General features: G+C 42.0%; 1 protein-coding gene across 2 annotated transcripts in view; it reads left to right on the top strand.

Annotated features, from left to right (window-relative positions):
- Window positions 1–21,366, top strand: part of DENND3 (DENN domain containing 3) — a 78,161-nt gene that overhangs the window by 17,596 nt on the left and 39,199 nt on the right. The window contains exons 2-6 of one of the 2 annotated variants that reach the window (XM_063451014.1): window positions 15,610–15,883; window positions 17,369–17,484; window positions 18,559–18,704; window positions 19,375–19,486; window positions 19,598–19,717. In XM_063451014.1, coding sequence (XP_063307084.1) covers window positions 15,610–15,883; window positions 17,369–17,484; window positions 18,559–18,704; window positions 19,375–19,486; window positions 19,598–19,717 — 768 coding nt within the window. Of the gene's footprint in view, window positions 1–15,609; window positions 15,884–17,368; window positions 17,485–18,558; window positions 18,705–19,374; window positions 19,487–19,582; window positions 19,718–21,366 lie in introns of both variants that reach the window. The other variant, XM_063451012.1, reaches the window with a different exon arrangement.

Genomic DNA, 21,366 nt, shown 5'->3' with positions numbered 1-21,366 from the left:
GGTGCCTAAACTGTCCCTTTAAGATCTAGTGGTCCTGGTGACTATAGTGTCCCTTTAAGCTATAGTGATTCTGGTGACTGGAAACATTCTCTAAGTCAGTTTGGCTTCTCAGGCTTTAAATTGTAAATGAATTTTGAATTCTTCCTTTGGTAAATGAGTCTGTAAGGGTGTACAACCGTGGCGGTCTGTTGTTGATTTACTTGTACGATAATTCTCTTGGGGAGATTTACAGAATCTAAGAGCAAAGGTCAGACAGCCCGATGTAGACTGCGGCTATGGTTCTGATGACGGAAGATTTTTTATTATTATTAGATGCAGATCAACTTGAAATAAAGTAACTAATGCAGGAGGAAGCGAACCTACAGTTAGGGAAAATCCCCTCCAGAGCGGGTTAACTGAACTAAAATGAACTTCACGAACCTGTTACACCAAAGCAATTTAAAATGAAAAATATTTTTCAGCCCAGCTTGTGAATGTGCGCCCCACCTTAATTTCCACAAATCACTGTGGCTCCCACTGACAGTGTGATTCCGGTTCTCAATTATTCCGGCTCTCAATTATTCAGTATTTATCCTGCAGAAACACATTCTCCGAATATCTAATTTTCCAACATATATATTGAGCAATAATAATAAAATAGCAGTAGCTTCAGATTAGTTAACCATGTGTTTGCTAGCTCCCAAGTATCTCAAGATTAGCCAGAAAGTGGCCCAAGTTGGCTGTCTGAGGGTAGGGGGTAGACCTGGAACTTCTTGGCCAATCTTATCCCCATTGGCCATCCCTGTATGCAGAGTGAAGAGTAGCCTCAGACTGGCATACATCCAACATCAGCAATCCGAGAAGTGGGACACCGGTGGTTAAAGGGAGTCGACCAGTGACCCGACACTAGCTCCGACTAGCGGAGCGTCCACCCAAATTATTGGCAGATCAGGACTGTGCTGCCAAAATCGTGATGGTTGGGAGGCATGGGTTGGTAATCTACCTAGGACAAAGAAAGATCTTAATCCAACGATTTCATATTTTTCAATTAAAATACTAAAATGATAAAAAATTTATGAAAAATATTTTGATATAGTAATATTTTGATTTTTTTTTTAAAATTTATTTGTATATATGATTTTATTTTTTGATATTCTAATATTTATTTCAAAAGTTGAACCAAAAATATTAAATTATTTGAAAAGTTTATCTTGCAATATTAAATCGAGGCTTTGGTTGGAGAATCTTTCCAGATAATATATTTCTGCCTATGTTGCCATTCAAATTTTAGTTTGAACCGTTTGGAGTTTAGTAAAGACCCCTTTGAGATACTCCATCTGTAACCTCACTGAGCCATCTCACCTACCTGTAGGTCCATGAAGTGATCTCCTCACATCTATTGACACCCAATATTCTCACTCCTCCTGTTCTATTTAAAGTACCTCAAAGTTACCAGTTTAGGACTGTGTCCCACCCTGTGACAAGTATCAAAAACATACTTGTCTTTGATTTCTTTTTTTTTTTTGCATTTAAAAAAAATAATTACCATCTGCATAATCTGTGTCTTTTTTTTGTTTTCATAAAATCTCCTGCGATAATTGTGTGAAAATAGGGATAATTTACATTTATGGGCTTCTTTACATTGTGCATTAACAAGATACCATATTTTTCCGTCTATAAGACGTCCCTATGTATAAGACGACCCCTATTTTGTTAACCCAAACTTAAGAAACACAAATTCTAAACACCTATAGCACTGAAGTCCAGTTTGGCTGATCAGGATCCCCCACCGGTACTGGGCCCCCTCACACTACAGTAGGCTGCTCTCTGAGGTCCAAGCACTGGTTCCCTTGACCTGCTGTTGGCGGAAACAATGCTCTCCGTCTGCGGTACCCTACGTGCAATGTCCGGGCAAGGCCTCACCCTGTGGCATCTATCTGTAGTCCGAAGCTGTCTTGCGTGGTCCAGAGTGATGAGAGAAAGCATGTGGTTGAGCAAGATCTCCCAGACCCAGGCACAAAATCGATCAAATTCACAGAGAAGCAGCTCCTCTGCTTCAAGCATGCCAGCAGGTCACAGAGGTGTACAACTCTGCCTATGCCCACAGGAACCTGACAGTAGCAAACCCAACGGTCAGCTGAGTGTTCTGTCAGCGAGTAGCCAAGTTTTGTGCCCAAATTGTACTGAGAAAGTACCTTAAGTATCTGATTTTTTGAATTTTTCTTTTAACCCCTGCAGTGACATTCCGTGTATAAGACAACTCCCAATTTTAGACTAAAATATTTTAGAAAAAAACTGTCTTATACATGGGAAAAATGCATTCTGAAACAAAACGGAGGAGGAATGATTATACACTTGACTGCGCTTTAGGGAAAAGGAGGCTCGTAAGATAAAATTTTCATTTTATTAAACATAAAACAACCCTGAACACTGTATACATTTTTACTGCTTTGCATTAGTCTGAAAGCAAATTGCTGTAAAGACGACTAAATGTGTCTCTTTGAGTAAAATAGAACAACTGCCCTTACTGTGTGTGTTCACTGATAATCTGTCTTGCTATATGTGTCTTTGAGATATCTTTATGCTGCCCAGTGCCGGTGCAAAGAATTTTGGGTACATAGGCGAAGATGCATTTTTCCGCCCCCCCCCCAAAAAAAACATCTTCACCTGTGCCTCTTAACCTCCCTTTTGTGTTTCTTATCCCGTCTTTAAATATCTGTGTCTCCTATCTCTCCTCTTTGTATGACTCTTACATCCTCCCACATTTTGTGTGTCTTACTCCTCCCAGAACCTATGTGTGACTCCTTTTCTCCCAGCCCCTTTGTGTCTTTTACTCTTCCCAGCTCCTTTGTGTGTGTCTCTTTCCTTCTCAAGCCCCGCTGTGTGTTTTTCACATCCAGCCCCTCTCCCCGTCCCTTAATGGTCCCCTCCCTTCTCTGACCCTTACTGTTCCTATCCCCTCTCTCCTGCTTTCCCTGTCCCTTAGTGTTCCTCTCCCCTCCCCCCTCTGTTCCCTGTCGCTTAGTGTTCCTCTCCCCCTCCCTCCTTTTCCTGTACCACAGGGTATCTCTCCCCTCCTCTCCCTGTCCCTTGGTGCGCCACCCACCCCGATAGTGGTCCCCTCCCCTTCCTGGTGTGCCTCCTACCTTTCTTGTAGCGTGGCTGAGCGGAGCGAATCCCGGTACAGTGAGCTTTTCCTGTCAGTCCTGCCAGGAACAGGAAACAGAAGTCCCTGTACCACGGTACACTCCACTTGGCCACGCTACAGTCAGGGGTGTATAAACACTGACAGTCACACACACTCAATGACAAACACAGACGTATCTGACAGCCAGACTCACTTATCTGACACACTCATTCATTGACAGACACTCACATGCACACTGACAGACACACAAATACTGACAGACTCATTGACAAACACACACTCACATGCCCACACAGACACACACTCACATGCACACAGACACACACACCGACACACACAAACTCAGACACACACAAACTCACAGACACACACACAAACTCACAGACACACATACTCACATGCACACACACACACACTGACAGACACACATACTCACACACAAACTCACAGACACACATACTCACATGCACACACTCACTCACACATACACTGACAGACACACAAACTCACAGACACACATACTCACATACACTGACAGACACACATACTCACACACACACACTGACAGACACACATACTCACACACACACACTCACAGACACACATGCACACACACACACACACTCACAGACACACATACACACACACTGACAGACACACATACTCACACACACACTGACAGACACACATACTCACACACACACTGACAGACACACATACTCACACACACACTGACAGACACATACTCACACACAAACTCACAGACACACATACTCACATGCACACACTCACTCACACTATTTCCGTTAGAGTTGCTTCTACACCATAACCACTTCGTGACTATTAATCCTCTGTACAGAATACAAATTTATCCCATTAATAGTAATATTTCACTGATACTGATACCGGAGAAACTGACGGAAGCGAAGCACAGAGAGATGGACACAGGTTTCTTCAGGAAGGAAGAGATTCTTTATTGGATCACCGATCGGGACTCAGAGGGACTAATGTCACCAAAATACAGCAAGTTCTGAGCCCCGGACAATAGTGCAGGCTCCTTATATAGGCACATAACTCCTCCCATATTAAGCTCCACCCGCACATTCTCTTGACCAATCAATACAAATAAGAATTAACTTCCTGCTTGACCGCATGGCCTGTCCAGCACAATGGAGGAGGGGAATACTACATCCTGTATTCTTGCACATGCTCCGTACACTACTGATCGTATCTTGCCTCGTGCAACCAACTGATCGATACGTCAGCATATGCACGTACACATGCCACGTGGTAATCTCGGCCTACTAAATTTATTTTTACCGAGATTCCACCACATTCCCCCCTTTGATGCCTCTTGATATTTCACAATTACTTGAGGCATCACTTAACCTTAGTTTGCATACACCGCAAGTTACCTTGAACCAGACCAGACTTATCTTATGGTGTGAATCTTCAACACTCATCTTCCTGCATTGGTTCTCCCTGATCTAGAGCCTTATATTTATAAACTGCCATTATCTGTGCAGCAGCCTTCCTCTCTGCTATATTTTCTATCAGGCTTTGCACAGACCTAACTACTAAGGGTATAAGACACGGCAGGAGTAGACACAACATTAAAATCAGTAGGACTCCACCTACCACTGCCTTAAGCCCTCCAAACCACTCATACCAGCTACCAAACCAACTACTTGGATTATACCCTTTCCATACCTGAGTAGGCACATGCGCTAGTTTAACCATATGGCTAGTAAGCTCAGCTATTGCTTGCCCTTCATCATCTATTTGAAGACAGCAATTGCTCAGGTTAAACTTCCCACATACACCTCCCTCTACTGCCAAAAGGTAATCCAAGGCTAATCTATTTTGGTAGACTGCTGTCCTCATCCTGGAATTATGCTTCGCTAGAAGATTGAGCGCTTGTGATGTCTCGTTAGTAATAATCTCAACCACCGCCTGTAATCGTATAATACGGTTGAGCATATAAATAGGGGTTCTATAACCAAAAGTACCATCCTCTGCCCACGTGGCTGGCCCATAATAATCTATAATACGCTGGGGAGGCCATTCATTATCTTCCCAGGCGCCTATTTCTATGGGTCCCCTTTTCTTCCTATGATTCACATCATACACTTTAACACCTAAAGTCTCACCTGTTTCAATAGGTAACAAGAAGAAGGATGGTTTGAGGCTTTCTTACCACAGATCCAGTACAAATTTGCTGGGGCTCTCCAGGTAGATGTGATAGATAGGTCAAACCACACATCCTTTAAATTGGCGTATCTAGCAAACGGGTTAGATGGTTCTGAGACATTTGAAGCCGACCACCAAGTTGTATTCTTTGTATCATCATCATAAGCTTTTTGCCCTAGACAAGTTAATTCTCCTACAGAAGTATTATACATCATTCCTTTCCTTGCTATGCAAACATAACCTATGATGGAGGTCTTTAATCTCCACTCAGATTTACCTCTAACACTCATATGATAATCGGCTTGTGTAGATATTAATTGGTCAACTGCCTCAGAACCGGACATTACCTCCTTTGCTTCCCAAGGCCATTGGTCTCCCATGTTAGTACCTCCACACACATAGCAGTTGGTAACATTAAGACTACCGGCAATACTTTCGGCTAAATCAATGAACAGGTTTTTAGCATTATGGGGGATCTTATTATCTATACTCATCTCTTCATAAAAGGAATGGTGTACTTGATGAGTCTGGGAGGATACCGTATCAGTCTCTATCCCTATAAACAATACTGTCCCAGGATCTAAACCCGTCCCATATATTTGAAACCCAAATAAATTACCATATTTGTCTAAGAACTTGTCGGTTATTTATAAGTATATGGACTGGGTTGCATTCCATAGACTTACAATATGGGCTGGTAGGCAACTTAGTCACTATCATGTCCTTGTCTACTGTCTGTCCCCAAGTTGCCCACCCCACACAAGACCAATATGGGCAAAAGTTATAATCTCTATTTGGGCATCTAGGACTCACATATTTATTTTTACTACTGGGACAAATATATTTATCGTTAGACCCATACGTCCTCTCCCATCTAAGATCCCCACATACATTCCACGGCTTTCTACCACTTGATATCGCCTTACACGCATCAAATAGCAGAACACCCGAAGAATGTACGGATTCTAATACTGTCTTGTTAATTAGGGTCCCCTGAGGATCTCCATTCCTGAGAGTCAACCAAATTGTACGGGGTTGATACTCTGGACTGAAGCACTTAGGTTCTCCTACTCCTAAATGGCACACACTATATTCTATATTTAGGTATCTACATCTTGATACATCTCCTTTACACTCGTATTGTGAATGCCAAATTAGGGTTTGGGAAATATGGTTACCTGTTCTTGTAGTCTTAATGCATATCTCACAGCTAGGAGTGTCGGTACCTCTACCTTCCTGAATATAAAAATACACATAAATAAACATTATCATAAACACATCTTTCGTCGTCATCCTCAGTCTTCGTCCGTGCGAAGGCACCTCAGCTTCCAGGATGTAAGGGCTGCAGGGAATGGAGTTCTGCTCGTCTTCACAGGAGTCCCTTCGAGACTTTCCCTGGCTTATACACTATACGTCGGTGAGCGGACAGGCTTTATTATGGCCTTCTCACTCACGTACCAAATCTCTGAAACAAATAAAATTTTGTAATCCACAAAGTTCCTCGTTACTCCGACTGAGTCGTGCGTTTCAACCGGATCTTGCAGGGATTCTCTGGATCTGCTGTAACTTGCCAAGAATCGACTGCTGCTGGTTTAACCCTGGAGTGATGTATCCACGGAGTCACTTCGGTTACTTTTATCGCTGTAGGGGTAGACAAAAGAACAACATAAGGACCTCTCCACTTGGGCCCTAACGGTACATTATTCCACTCTTTAATCCACACTTGGTCTCCTGGGTGGTAACTATGAACTGGGGGATAAATATTCACAGGTAATCTATCTTGTACCCATTTCTGTACCTCCTCCATAGTCTTACCCAACTCTACAACCTGCTGCCGGGTAATTCCTTCTCCCAACTGACTCAAATCCCCCCTTAAGTTACCAAGTACGGGAGGTGGTCGCCCATACATGATTTCAAAAGGAGAGAGGCCCATCCTTCTGGTAGGGGTACTGCGGATTCGCAATAAAGCTATGGGTAAGAGAACGTTCCACTTAAGTTGGGTTTCCTGACACATTTTAGCCAACTGATTCTTAATAGTTCTATTCATTCTCTCTACCTTACCAGAACTCTGGGGTCTATATGCCGTATGAAGCCTCCACTTTATACCAAGCATATGAGTCAGTTGTTGTAGGCACTGATGAACAAAAGCTGGACCATTGTCCGATCCTATAGAGCAGGGTAGTCCATATCGGGGTATCATTTCTCGTAGCAGGAATCTCACAACTTCTCCTGCTTTCTCTGTACGAGTAGGACATGCTTCTACCCAGCCTGAATAGGTACACACAATTACCAGCAGGTAACGATGTCCACCCGATTTAGGCATCACTGTATAATCAATTTGTAAATCGGACATGGGGAGTCCCCCCATAAACTGGACTCCTGGTGGCTTTACTGGTCCTTGTCTTGCATTATTTTTAGCACACGTTACACATCTTCGTACAATGGCCTGAGTCAAGTTGGACAATCTTGGTATGTAGAAATGTTTTCTGAGAGATTCCTCTGTGCTGTCTCTCCCAGAATGTGTCCCATTGTGATAGTTTTGGACAATTTCTACCGCTAGTGATGCTGGAATGACTATTCTTCCATCTTCTAACTGATACCATTTGTTCTCCAAATACTTTCCAGGTTCAGTCTTTAACCACTCCTCTTCTTGAGCTGTATAAACTGGAGTCCATTGAGACAGTGGAGTTGGTATAAGAGCAGCTATATGCCCCACATATTCCTGTCTTCCCGATTCAGCGGCACGCTTAGCTGCACTATCTGCCATCCGATTTCCCTTGGTTACATCACCATCTCCTCTCAGATGCGCTCGACAATGTATGATACCGATTTCTTTCGGCTCCCACACTGCTTCCAATAGTTGTAGGATTTCAGCTGCATATTTGATTTCTTTGCCTTCTGAATTCAATAGTCCTCTTTCTTTATACAAAGCTCCGTGGGCATGAGTGGTTAAAAACGCATACTTGGAGTCCGTGTAGATGTTCACTCTTAAACCTTCAGCCAATTGTAACGCTCGTGTCAGTGCTATCAATTCTGCCTTTTGTGCTGATGTTCCTTTCGCCAGTGGCCGAGCTTCTATCACCTTGTCAATTGTTGTTACTGCATATCCTGCATAGCGGATCCCTTCTTTCACATAACTACTGCCGTCGGTATAATATTGAACATCGGGGTTCTGGATGGGAAAATCACGAAGATCTGGTCTACTTGAGAATACTTCATCCATTACTTCCAAACAATCATGTTGACTTTCAGTAGGTTGTGGCAAAAGGGTAGCTGGATTTAAGGTGTTTACAGTCTCTAAATGCACTCTTGGGTTTTCACACAACATTGCTTGATACTTGGTCATACGGCTGTTACTAAACCAATGATTTCCTTTGTAATCCAACAACGTCTGTACTGCATGTGGAACTCGTACATAAAGTTCTTGACCTAGAGTGAGTTTATCGGCTTCAGCTACTAGCAGGGCGGCTGCAGCTACGGCTCTTAGACAAGGTGGAAGTCCGCTGGCCACTGCATCCAGTTGTTTAGACATGTAGGCAACAGGTCTTTGCCATGATCCCAAGTACTGTGTCAATACTCCCACAGCCATTCTTCTTTGCTCATGTACATACAGGTAGAATGGTCGTGTGTGATCAGGTAGACCTAATGCTGGGGCACTCATCAAAGCCTTCTTCACATCTTCAAATGCCGTTTGCTGTTCTTGAGTCCATAAGAAGGGGTCGTGCTCTGTACCTTTGATAGCTGCATACAGAGGTTTTGCCAGTATCGCGTAGCTGGGAATCCATATCCTACAGAAGCCTGCTGCCCCCAAGAATTCTCGCACTTGTCTTCTATTCTTGGGTATCGGTATTTGGCACACAGCTTCTTTTCTCTCTGGCCCCATAATTCTTTGACCTTCAGAGATATGGAATCCCAGATATTTGACAGTTGGCAAACACAACTGAGCCTTCTTTCTAGACACCTTGTATCCTGCCTTCCAGAGAATGTGTAGTAGATCGTGCGTTGCTTGCTGACATATTTCCTTTGTAACTGCTGCTATCAACAAGTCATCTACATATTGTAACAATACACACTCTCCTGGGATGGACTCGAAATCCAATAAATCTTGACTTAGAGCTGAACCAAATAGGGTAGGTGAATTTTTAAACCCTTGGGGCAGTCTTGTCCAGGTCATTTGGCGTTTTGAGCCCGTTACAGCATTCTCCCATTGGAAAGCGAAAATACATTGACTTTCTGCGGCAATTCGGAGGCAAAAGAAGGCATCTTTGAGGTCTAAGACTGTAAAGTAAGTAGCCCCGCCCGGAATTAAAGCAAGCAGGTTATATGGATTGGGTACAACTGGATGTATACTAACAACCGCATCATTGACTGCTCTCAAGTCCTGCACAGGTCGATACTCATCTGTACCGGGCTTTTGAACAGGCAGCAATGGGGTGTTCCAGGGGGAAGTACAGAATTTTAGGATACCATACCGTATGAACTTATCCAGATAAGATTGGATGTTCTTCTTAGCCTTCTGCGGGATGTGATATTGTCTTAGGCTCACTGGATAAACCCCAAGTTTTAGTTCGATTTTAATAGGTGGAATATTGCGGGCCAGTCCTGGTGGGTTGTTCTCTGCCCAAACTCCTGGTATGTTGAATAAGGACTCATCACTCCTAGGGTTTTGGCTAGTCAACGCTGTATAAAGTCGCCACTCTTCTTCCTTTGGTACGGATAATGTCATAATACCTGAAGGTCCATTAAACTTTAAGGATGTTGTTCCATTTGGTAGGAACGTAATCTGTGCTTGTAATTTAGATAGCATATCACGTCCCAGCAATTGGACTGGACATTCAGGCATATAAAGGAATTGATGTTTTACTACGTGGCCTCCCAATGTACAGAGTCGACTTTTAAGAACCGGTTTTTCAGCACTTCTTCCAGTTGCTCCTATTACAGTAATAGTCCTTCCAGATGGAGGAGCAACTAGATTAGTCACCACTGAATGTTCAGCACCAGTGTCGATCATGAACGCACTCCTTTTTCCCCCTATTGATACATCGACCATAGGCTCCGCTCGACCAAGGGGGATGGAGCCCGGTCGGTATCAATAGTCCTCCATGACCGTGTCAGCCAATCCTACAAAGTCCCTACCTTCTCTATCGCGGGACCTTTGCGCTGCTGGAAAATACCTATCTTCCCTAACACTTCCTCTGTTCCCATTGCTCCCTCTATTACCATTACTCCCTCCGGGGCCTCCTCTACCTCTCGCTCTGCCTCTAAAGTTTCCATAACCTGCCCTGGGTTGGTCTCTCTCGTACTGCTCTCTTTGTGGACACTCGTTCCTCCAATGCCCTTCTTCCTTGCAATACGCGCACTGATTCCTACTCAAAGGCTCCCTATTCCATCTACTATCGCCTCTATCTGGGCCCCGTCTATCTACGCCTGCGATCGCTACCGCTAACATATCTGCCTTTTTACGCATCTTGCGCTCTTCCTCTTTCTTACTTTCTGTTTCCCTGTTCATGTATACTTTATTCGCTACCTCCATTAGTTGGGTGATAGACATTCCTGCAAACCCTTCTAACTTCTGTAGCTTGCGCTTAATATCTCCGTAAGCTTGGCTGACAAAGGCGGAGTTCACCATTCGGGAATTATCAGCGTCTTCCGGATTAAAGGGGGTATACAAGCGGTATGCCTCCAATAATCGGTCATAAAAGACACTGGGCGCTTCATCACTTTTCTGAATCACCTCAACTGTCTTCGACATATTAATGGCTTTCTTTCCTCCGGCTTTCATGCCAGCAATTATAGCGTCTCTATAGGCTCTGAGTTGAACCATATCAGCACCATTTACATTCCAGTCGGGATCGGTATTAGGATAATGTGTTGCGGCCCATGCTGCTGGATTGGCTTGATTCAAAGCACGGGCTCTATCCTCTAGCGCTTTAATGGCCGCTTGATTAATCCTTGTCCTTTCCTCATTGTTAAACAAAGTCATTAATAACTGCTGGCAATCAGCCCATGTCGGGTAATGTGTCTGAACTATCGAGGTGAACAGATCGGTCATAGCTTGTGGTTTCTCAGTATACGAGGAATTGTGGGTCTTCCAATTCAAGAGATCAGTTGTCGTGAACGGGACATATACGAAGACTGGGTCAGCATGTGCCATTTGACCTGCGGCATCGATATAGGCTGACCCGGGATTCAGACGAAGAGGCATCTGATAATGTTTTAATTGTTGGGTACCGGTCAGTTGTCGGGTTAGTATGGGGCTACGTAGAGGGGCGTCAGTTAGAGGTTCCGGTCGACGGGTAATAAAGCATGAGGATGTGGGAGCTTGGTTTTGGGAAAAGTTAGTAAAAAGAACACTTCGAGCCGAGCTAGAAGAAGCTTGACCGGAAGTCTGAAGTGGCGCCAAATCAGGATATTCAGATCTAATGGGGGTTGGTTCTGGTTCCGGAAGGGGAGATTTAGTACGAGAGGGGGTGGATTCTGTACTGGAGGAGGAAGCGGAAGTGGATGGGGGCAATGGGGGAAGGGGTGCAGGACTTCCTGCATTTGCGTCACTTCCTCTTAAAGGAAAGTAAGGGGGCGGCAAAGGGATCTCGGACTCAGGGGGCGTGTCCAAAATGGGCCTAACACCAGTCCTAGTGGACAAACAAGTCCTAGCCACCATGAGGCGACATTGCTCCTCGTGGCATGTCTGAATCCATTTTGGCGAGTCATTTACGGCCTGTCTCCAACAATCAATATAAGGAAACTGCCCGTAAAGTTCAGGCCTACCCGATACAGCCACGTGTAAGCGCTGTACCAGAGTTGGATCCAAACTGCCACGTGGCGGCCATGCCGCAACCAAAGTAGGCCACTCCCTAGTACACAAAGTGACTAAACGTACAGGAGACATTTTAACCCCAAAATCACATGTTTTGAATCCCTTTTTAAAATTCTTCACCATACAACCTAAGGGATCCGGAATCGTTGACTGCGACGCGCCCATACTTATCAATGGAACGTCGTTGACAACGAATACTATGCACGCGTACTATTCAACAGTCACACCCGTTTCCTCTGGCAACAGCACCACGTGGTACAGTTACCAAGTGAAACGTACACAATAACACAATAAACACTCAGGGAATTCCCGTACACACACAGCTGTTACACCAGTCACTAGATAATCAATATTATGCCCTTTGGCGAAACTATACAGTCACCCACGCTATAATTCTCTATATATGAATTACCCGTCTATAACACACCCCAGTAACATCGTCTTTTACAAATAGCGGTTACAGTACGGTTAGCATAGGTCAAAGCACAATTTAAGGTCACAATACAATTATTAGTGGTTATGGTGTTAAACATGCAATACGACAATGATTAGTACTTATATACAGTGTCAGTAAATATACAGGGTTATGGTACCGTGCACTATAATACAGCAACACACTATTAACACTCTCGCTAGACGGCTGAGCTCGCGCTATCTAACAAGATATACACTTTACTAAACAATCTTTATCACATTTACAATTCCCAACTAAACTATTGGCCAGTACCTTGAATGGACTACCTAAAACTATGTACACCCGTTTTGGTTAGCCACTCTGCCCAAGCACCACATATAGCGAGCTAGAGGACCGAATTTATACAGGCGCCTCTTAGTCGATTACTATCAAAAATCTAGTGGGTTCCAAATTTACACGCCTTCCCACATAGCCAAGATAGGTTGAGAGCTAGCGAACCGAATTTACACAGGCGCCGCTTAGTCTCCTGGTCCCTCCGACCTAGCGAACGTAATATACACCCTAGAACGCTAGTCTCGACAAGACACCGGTGTCCGGCTAGGGCTATTTACACCAGAACCCCACCTGACTAACCAAATCAAACGGTCTGACTAAAGAGCGTTCGATTGAGCGGTGCGCCTTCGCTCCTTCCCTCCGACAGAGGGGGCAGATTCCATACACAAATAACCCCTTATGGGCCTACCGCACAATCGGTATACCCCTAGTGGGTCTGCCGTCTAAAACAGCAGTTGTCTTACCTCCTCGTTCCTGAACCTGAGTTCACACTCATCGACGGGGACACCCCAGCACTTCTTACGTAGAGGCCGATGATCTCCTGGACAACAGACCAGTGGCGCCGAGACGAAGGGAGGTCCACGCAGAAGTTCAGGGGTGCAGCCGTAGAGAACGTGGGCAAAGATAGACCGTCTCACGCCTCTGCCTCTCAGCTACCGTTGAATGATGAGCTTCCCGGCCAATGCACCAAATGATACCGGAGAAACTGACGGAAGCCAAGCACAGAGAGATGGACACAGGTTTCTTCAGGAAGGAAGAGATTCTTTATTGGATCACCGATCGGGACTCAGAGGGACTAATGTCACCAAAATACAGCAAGTTCTGAGCCCCGGACAATAGTGCAGGCTCCTTATATAGGCACATAACTCCTCCCATATTAAGCTCCACCCGCACATTCTCTTGACCAATCAATACAAATAAGAATTAACTTCCTGCTTGACCGCATGGCCTGTCCAGCACAATGGAGGAGGGGAATACTACATCCTGTATTCTTGCACATGCTCCGTACACTACTGATCGTATCTTGCCTCGTGCAACCAACTGATCGATACGTCAGCATATGCACGTACACATGCCACGTGGTAATCTCGGCCTACTAAATTTATTTTTACCGAGATTCCACCACAATACTATATTACTTGGAGTAAAAGAGGTCAGAACAACTTACGACACTGTATAGACAATTCCAGTGCTAAATGAATGTCACTTTGTAAATAATTATTTTCTTAAAAATATATACTACAATTATCAAAGGATTGAGAGTGTCTAAAAAGCTCACAGGGCTTTTTTATAAAATATATGATAATACCAAGTGCTGCTGGGAGGTGTCCGGCTGAACTGGACTCCGAGGTGGCGAGGGAGGTCTGATCTCTCTGACCGGCTCCCTCGCAGGCTGTTTTCTGATGCCGCGGGAGCCGGAATATGACGTCATATTCCGGCTCCCGCGGCATCAGAAAACAGCCTGCGAGGGAGCCGGTCAGAGAGATCAGAGCTCCCTTGCCACCTCGGAGTCCAGTTCAGCCGGATGCCGCGCCGGGGATCCAGAAGGTGGCCTGGCAGGAGGGAGCACTTCCCTCCTGCCGGTCACTGGAATTTTGCGCCCCCAGAGCCGGGGCGCCCTAAGGCGGCGGCCGCCTGTGCCTCCTTATGGACGCGCCGGCCCTGATGCTGCCACATCTGTTGAGGACGAATTATTTGCAAGTCAATAACCAGGGCTATTTTCAGTATTTTGACTCCAATACTTTCACCTTCTCCTCCCTCCCCCCATGAATATTTGTATTTACTTTAACTTTTTATTTTTAGTTTTCTTACCTCTTTTCCATTGTAACCAATAAATATTATTTTTGTAATTACAACTTTTATGTACACCCTTTTTGCTGTAGTTGTGTAATTATGAGGTTTTCTTTCTTCTTTTTTTTTTTTTAGTGGGCCAAAAACTAATTTTATTTAAAAAACAAAACAAAAACAAATTAAATTTGGATTTGTCAATGCTCTAATCATGCCTCCTCCATTTGGGACCCATCACCTCCAGTAATTACAATTTCCTATATACATCATAGTTTAAAAAATGCCTAATACATTGAGCTGATAATTCTGAATAAAAAGCATACATATAACTTATAGACCGCATTTTTCTCCCTCGTCGTTGGATGCTGGAAGTTAAACTTAGGAGGTTCTGACAGTGATATCCGTATTGTTTTTTTTTAAAATTCCTAAATGGGAACCTTGGTACTGAGATGTGGTTAGATATTTTATGGTAATTCTAACCACATATATTGTAGCTTGGTTAGATTGGAAGAAAATTGGTTTTCAATATTGTTTGTGAAACTCTGTGAAATACAAACACCCAAATAACTGGATTTTATTGCTCTGGGGCTCTGTGATACTTTGGTATACATTTCACAAATGACTGTGAGTTTTATTACAGTGGAGCTCTGTGATACACATGCACTGTGCGTTTTCTCTCCTAGAAGAGTGTTTTCGTGGGCGAAATGAGGGGTAGCTTGGTATGGAACCCAAAGAGGTTGTTGTTGTTTTTTTGTGTGTATATATATATATATATATATTTTTTTTTTTAAATAACTGCAGCATTTTGTAGGATGACCATAGTTGATTAAAGTATTGACAGACATTAATATTCTATAACACTCTGTACTACTTGGGTTTTGCTTGTGTGTGTATTGGAAAGAAACGTTTGAAATTTATGATTTTTTTATTTCTTTTCAGGTTTTACAAAAAGGGATAAGAAGTTTACAAGACCTTGAGCCCGAGATCCTCTCTGTTTTTGTACCTCCTTTCGCACCAAAAGAAGAGACCCAAGTTCACAGCACCTCTCAGAATAACTTCCACCGGGGGGCAAAGAGACGTTCCTTTAGAAAGAAGAAGGACAAGAACAAACCGGAGAATGTCCATAGCAATGGTACCGACCAGAAAGACACGGAGGACATCAGTGTGCCGAAAGACATCGATCTTAATGGACTGCCCAGCCTCTGCTTTCCAGGTACTAACTACAGCAAGACTCCGTTCAAAGTACCTCTAGCCCTACTGTCATTCTGAGCCATGAAATGTATCTTCAATAATATCCATAATTAGTATTTATTTTACTTCTTCTGTTTTATTTAATAGTTTATTTTTTTTATTTTTGTGTATTGATTATTTCCAGACTGATGGTTTCAGAAAGGGTAAAGTGGTTGTTTTTAAGTTGTCAATTTGACTTATGTGGCAAATTCAGGATAATTATTGGTTATCAATGTTTGCTTCCTGGAATCCGTGTCCATTCTCTTATGTACTTCGTAGCCTTGTATACCTATAACACCTCTGTCCTCATCTCACCACCTTTCTTGTTCCACCTTCTCCCCATGTAGATACAATAATAATTTTAATATTTGAAGGATGATTTGCTCATATGGGAAATTCAGGAATTTAATTACCTGTGAGAGATGCCATTTGTTTCCAACACCAAGGCTGGTGCTAGCTGGTAATGAGGTCCTACATGAAAAGAGTATATATACTGACCTTGCAAATCGCTTAGATTTATGCAGTCTTATTCTGAAATGACTTAAAATAAAACTTCATAACAACCGTACCCTGCAAGTTAAGTTTTATTTTTTACATTTTTTTAATGCATGCTAATAGCAGGACGTGGTTGTTATTAAGACCCCCTTTAAAATGTATTAGGGGGGGGAGGGGGTGTTTTATTTTTTTTTTGTTTTCTCATATGTGTAAATAGATAAATATATAATATTTAATTATAGGGAGCTCTGAACCTAAATAGGGAGATGGCAAGGGACGGATGGGGCTCCCGTTTACTCTACTGAGAGGATTAACGCAATGTGCCACCTATTGAATTGTATTATACAGTAGTGATGATGAAATTGTGCTTATTCCCAGGGAGACTCAGAGATGTGATAGGAGGAAGGGCTAGTGGTTGTTGAAGAGACTGTGGCAGCAGATGGCTTCCAAATTGTCCAGGTTTGATATCTTGCCTGATCCCAGTATCTTACACATTCTCCCAATGTGTATATCAAAACCTGTGTATCCTAGGTCTGGAGATACTCCAAGTTCAAGGCATCTAGTGGAGATTTTGCGATGTCACAGAAATTGGGAACACATGTCCCACAGACAAAATAATACCATGCATGTATTTAAAAAGATTGGGAGGCCTACATGATCCCACAGGATAGTGGGTTGGGTTCTTCCCTCTGAGTAAATGCCAGTTTAGTTATTTTGACATTTTATATGGTCCTTTTTTGTCTCTCTCCCTCTTTCTCTTCTACAGTTGAGGAGATAGATTTAATGACCAGATTGCTGACATAGGTCACGGCACCGTAGATCTCTTAACTAATCTCTGTACTATGTGTGTTTTTATTTTGCAGTGTACTCTGTTACGTCATTGTAGAGATTCTCTTGCTCATATTCCTGTTTTGAATTGTGTTTTATATTCAAAACCAATAAAGTCTATACATTGTTTTACATTTGTTATCAGGAGGGCTACAGTTGACGTCAGAACCCAAGGAGGACCACTTCCATTTCTTGGTGTTCACAGATGTATGTGGAAATAGAACGTATGGCGTTGTCGCTCAGTTCTGCAGAGCTGTTCAGGTACCCAGTTTATTTTGTAATAATTAATGATGTTGTAGAAAATCACACTCTTTGGGTTTAATCCGCTTCTCTAATTTCTTCGGACTTCTTTTACTTACACCAGAAGGAAATGCAATAAGCGTTCTGCTTTTTATTACCCCATTTCCTGAAGTATATTAAAAACCATTTCTAGAGGTGGTTTATTATTCTGGGTCTGCTGTGCCCATGTTTAATTTGTTATTCAGTACCAGTGTTTGCTACAACACAAGCTGACCTTGATTAGTTTGGAAAAAGAATGAAAGCAAATGAATACAATCTGTCTTTTTTTTATTCTTTTAATTTATTATGTCGTACAAAATTATCGTATAAAGAAACAAGGGAGCAACACAGGATTTTTTTTAAGGTAAACCAAACTGTGGAGAAACGTGCAAATATTAGTATAAATAAATAAATAAATAAATAAAAGCATTAGACACCAGTGAGGTACGAGCAAAGAAAGGGTTATTTAGAGGCTTTTTTTTTTTAAGAACCTTTCCAGGAATCAAAGAGAAGGAAAAAAAATTGGTCATAAAAAACAAAACAAAAAAAACTTGTCAAATGACAAGGATAGCATCACCTTGCCACAGGGTTAGACTATAACGTACACCTCAAAAGCCGTTTCAAATGGCCAAACTGAAGTAAAATTCATGCAGTGTTCATTTTCAACTCGAGCGAGCGTTCCATTGCGTTTGAGTCACAGTTTACATCGTAAAACAAATACCATGAAAGCATAGTCATAGAGCGTAAGCTGCGTTAGACGAATTTAATATGGAGACGTGCAACCGTTTACAAACCCTTTCAGAACCTTTTATAAATCGAAAGCCATGCATTCATGAGATTTAAATAAATGAACTTTGATTCCCTGAAGGTTGTGAGAAACCTGGTTGTTATACAGCAGACTATGTTTCTAATTCCATGTCATTGGACTACATTTCGCATAATGCTCAACCAGGAATGGTTATTCCCAAATTATAATTTTTTTCCCACAGGTTTATTTTTTTCCTTTTTGCTGCAATGCTTGTTATCCACCTGCCTCCTGTTGTGTGTGTTTTATAGGACGCGTTGGGTTTGTGTAACGGACAGGCGTTCTGGGATTCCTCCACGACTGCTAATACAAAGACCAGAAATGTATTTGTTCAGTTTGCTGTGTGTGTAATATCCAGGTACCCTTACTACAGCGCGCTGAAGGACTGCCTTTCTTGGTAAGACCTGCTTTTATTACTTCGATTTATGATCAGTTCATAGATCTGACAGGTGAAACCTGAACCCACGGTCCCTACATAAAAAAACGATTGTAACAGTGTTTTCTATATCAAAAAATGAATTTCACAAATTAGCCTATATTCTCATATTGCGTGACATTCACAGACCACAAATTAAACTTTCACAGTTTATAGATGAAACCTCTAACATAACTAAAGGGTTCTAGAATGACTGAAGCTGTAAAGTATGTGTTCTGAGAGATCCCCCTTTGTTTATGCTACAGTTTGTTCTTTTAAATAATTCACTTCAAAACTGAGCTGATTTATATTTAATTTTTCTTCTCTCTTAGTGCTCTGAACGTTCTACTTTCTGAGCCTTTCTTGTATAAACATCTCTATTCTCCACTGCTTTAGACACTTTGCTCAGAAATGCACGTCCTTCTTAATAAAAATGTTAATAACATGCTACGTCAAACAATGGGGTGATAAGTCATTTGTGCTCATTGTACTTATCCTTTTAAATAGCATTTTTTTCAATGTGTTTTTTTAATGAATTAAATTTTTTAAAGGTATTCATCTTTGGGTGGTTTATACAATGTGCTGTGATGATCTCTGTATAAATAAATTTACTCGAATAAAATTGGTTTCCTTTGTTTTATACTTTTTTCAGCTTAATGATACAATTGAAATGCTGTAAAGATACAGACGTCGATGGTCATGTTAAGGAATTTGCAGCAAAATTGTCCTTGATCCCGAATCCACCTCCGGGACCACTAAACCTGGTAATTCATTTACTCACAAAAAAAATTATTTTAAAGGCGCATTATGGTTGTGTTTTTTTTTAGGGGGGTTAGAATGGAACATCACTGCTTTAACAGAAGTCTTTCTTTCAGGTGTTTTGCATGAAACCTCTTCAAATTGTATTTCCGTCACGAGAAGACCCAGACAGCCCTATCATTGATCTGGATCTTCACCTCCCGTTTCTCTGCTTCACCCCAAAACTAGTGTTACAGGTATACACATCAATACAAAGCTGAGGGTTTTATTGGGCAGTGCACATATAACCATTGTACGATGGAAGTACCTCGAAAGTGGAGCTTCTGGTGTTCAATCCTCCAAATGAAATGAAGATGACAAGCACCCGATTAGAATACAACATGCCAATTTATTTAAACAAAAAACATACAAATCCTTACATATCAGTAGAAAAGAGGCTGCATATTACTCCTTGAAGTCCAGAACTGGCACAACGTGTGTCACCTAAGGGGGACTGCCCCGGCTAATTTTCGGCGTCAAATGTGACCTTTTAAGTATGAGGAGTGAAATGCTTTATGGATATGCACCTGATGAAGGCGTCCATCTCTCATCCTATTAAAGCTGATATAACTCAGCCAGTCACGTGCATGCTCATAAACATGTGAGTGAGAATAATGATCTTATTCTAAGAGTGATAATGTGCACTGATTATGTTGCCCTATTTGAGAACTATTTTACAGTGAAGTCTGATAACAGATCCTATATGGTATATGTATAGTTCAGTGCTTATTGATTCACTGACGCACTGCTCACTAGCAGAGGAAATAATTGTTCCACACCAGTAAGTTCACATAAGTGAGCGGTGCACTTTTTGGATATCCGTTTTGGGAACTTGTGTGATTGATCTCACAGTGGAATATAGCAGCAATGATTTTTTTTTTGTGTGTATTTTTAGCGCCGTTTTTATTGCGTGGACATAGAACGCCAGTATATGCCTCTATAAAATATTTTAGCAAAACGTAAAAGCTAAGAAATATGTTTCCATAACAGGAAAACCCTTTTCCTCACATCACAAGACATTGAAAAAGGAACACCGTGATGTTGCTACTGATTGCTAATATTCTTCTTTGTTCTCTGTACGGAGAAATAGTTTCATAGTTACATATAGTTAGATAGCTGAAAAGAGACTTGCGTCCATCAAGTTCAGCCTTCCTCACCCCTGTTTTTTGCTGTTGATCCAAAAGAGAAAAAAAAACAAACAAAAAAAAAAAAAACCCCAGTTTGAAGCACAATTTTGCAACAAGCTAGGACAAAAAATTCCTTATTGACCCCAGAATGGCAGTCAGATTTATCCTTGAATCAAGCAGTTATTACCCTACATTGAAAGATTATATCCTTGAATATTCTGTCTTTGCAAGTATGCATCTAGTAGCTGTTTGAACATCTGTATGGACTCTGATAAAACCACTTCTTCAGGCAGAGAATTCCACATCCTGATTGTTCTTACAGTAAAAAAACCTTTCCTTTGCCTTAGACAAAATCTTCTTTCTTCCAGTCTAAACGCATGGCCTCGTGTCCTATGTAAAGTCCGGTTTGTGAATAGTTTTCCACACAATGGTTTGTATTGGCCCCGAATATATTTGTATAATGTTATCATATCCCCTCTCAGGCGACGTTTTTCTAAACTAAATAGGTTTAAATTTGTTTAAATTTGTTAACCTTTCTTCATAGCTGATATGTTCCATTCCTTTTATTAATTTTGTAGCCCGCCTCTGCACTTTTTCTAGTGCCATGATATCCTTCTTTAGAACAGGTGCCCAAAATTGCACAGCATATTCAATATGTGGTCTTACCAGTGATTTATAGAGAGGCAAAATGATATTCTCGTCCCGAGAATGAATGCCCT

The sequence above is a fragment of the Pelobates fuscus genome, chromosome 4 (genome assembly GCF_036172605.1).
Source record: "Pelobates fuscus isolate aPelFus1 chromosome 4, aPelFus1.pri, whole genome shotgun sequence".
NCBI classification, from domain to species: domain Eukaryota; kingdom Metazoa; phylum Chordata; class Amphibia; order Anura; family Pelobatidae; genus Pelobates; species Pelobates fuscus.
This window is presented reverse-complemented; position numbering and strand designations above follow the sequence as displayed.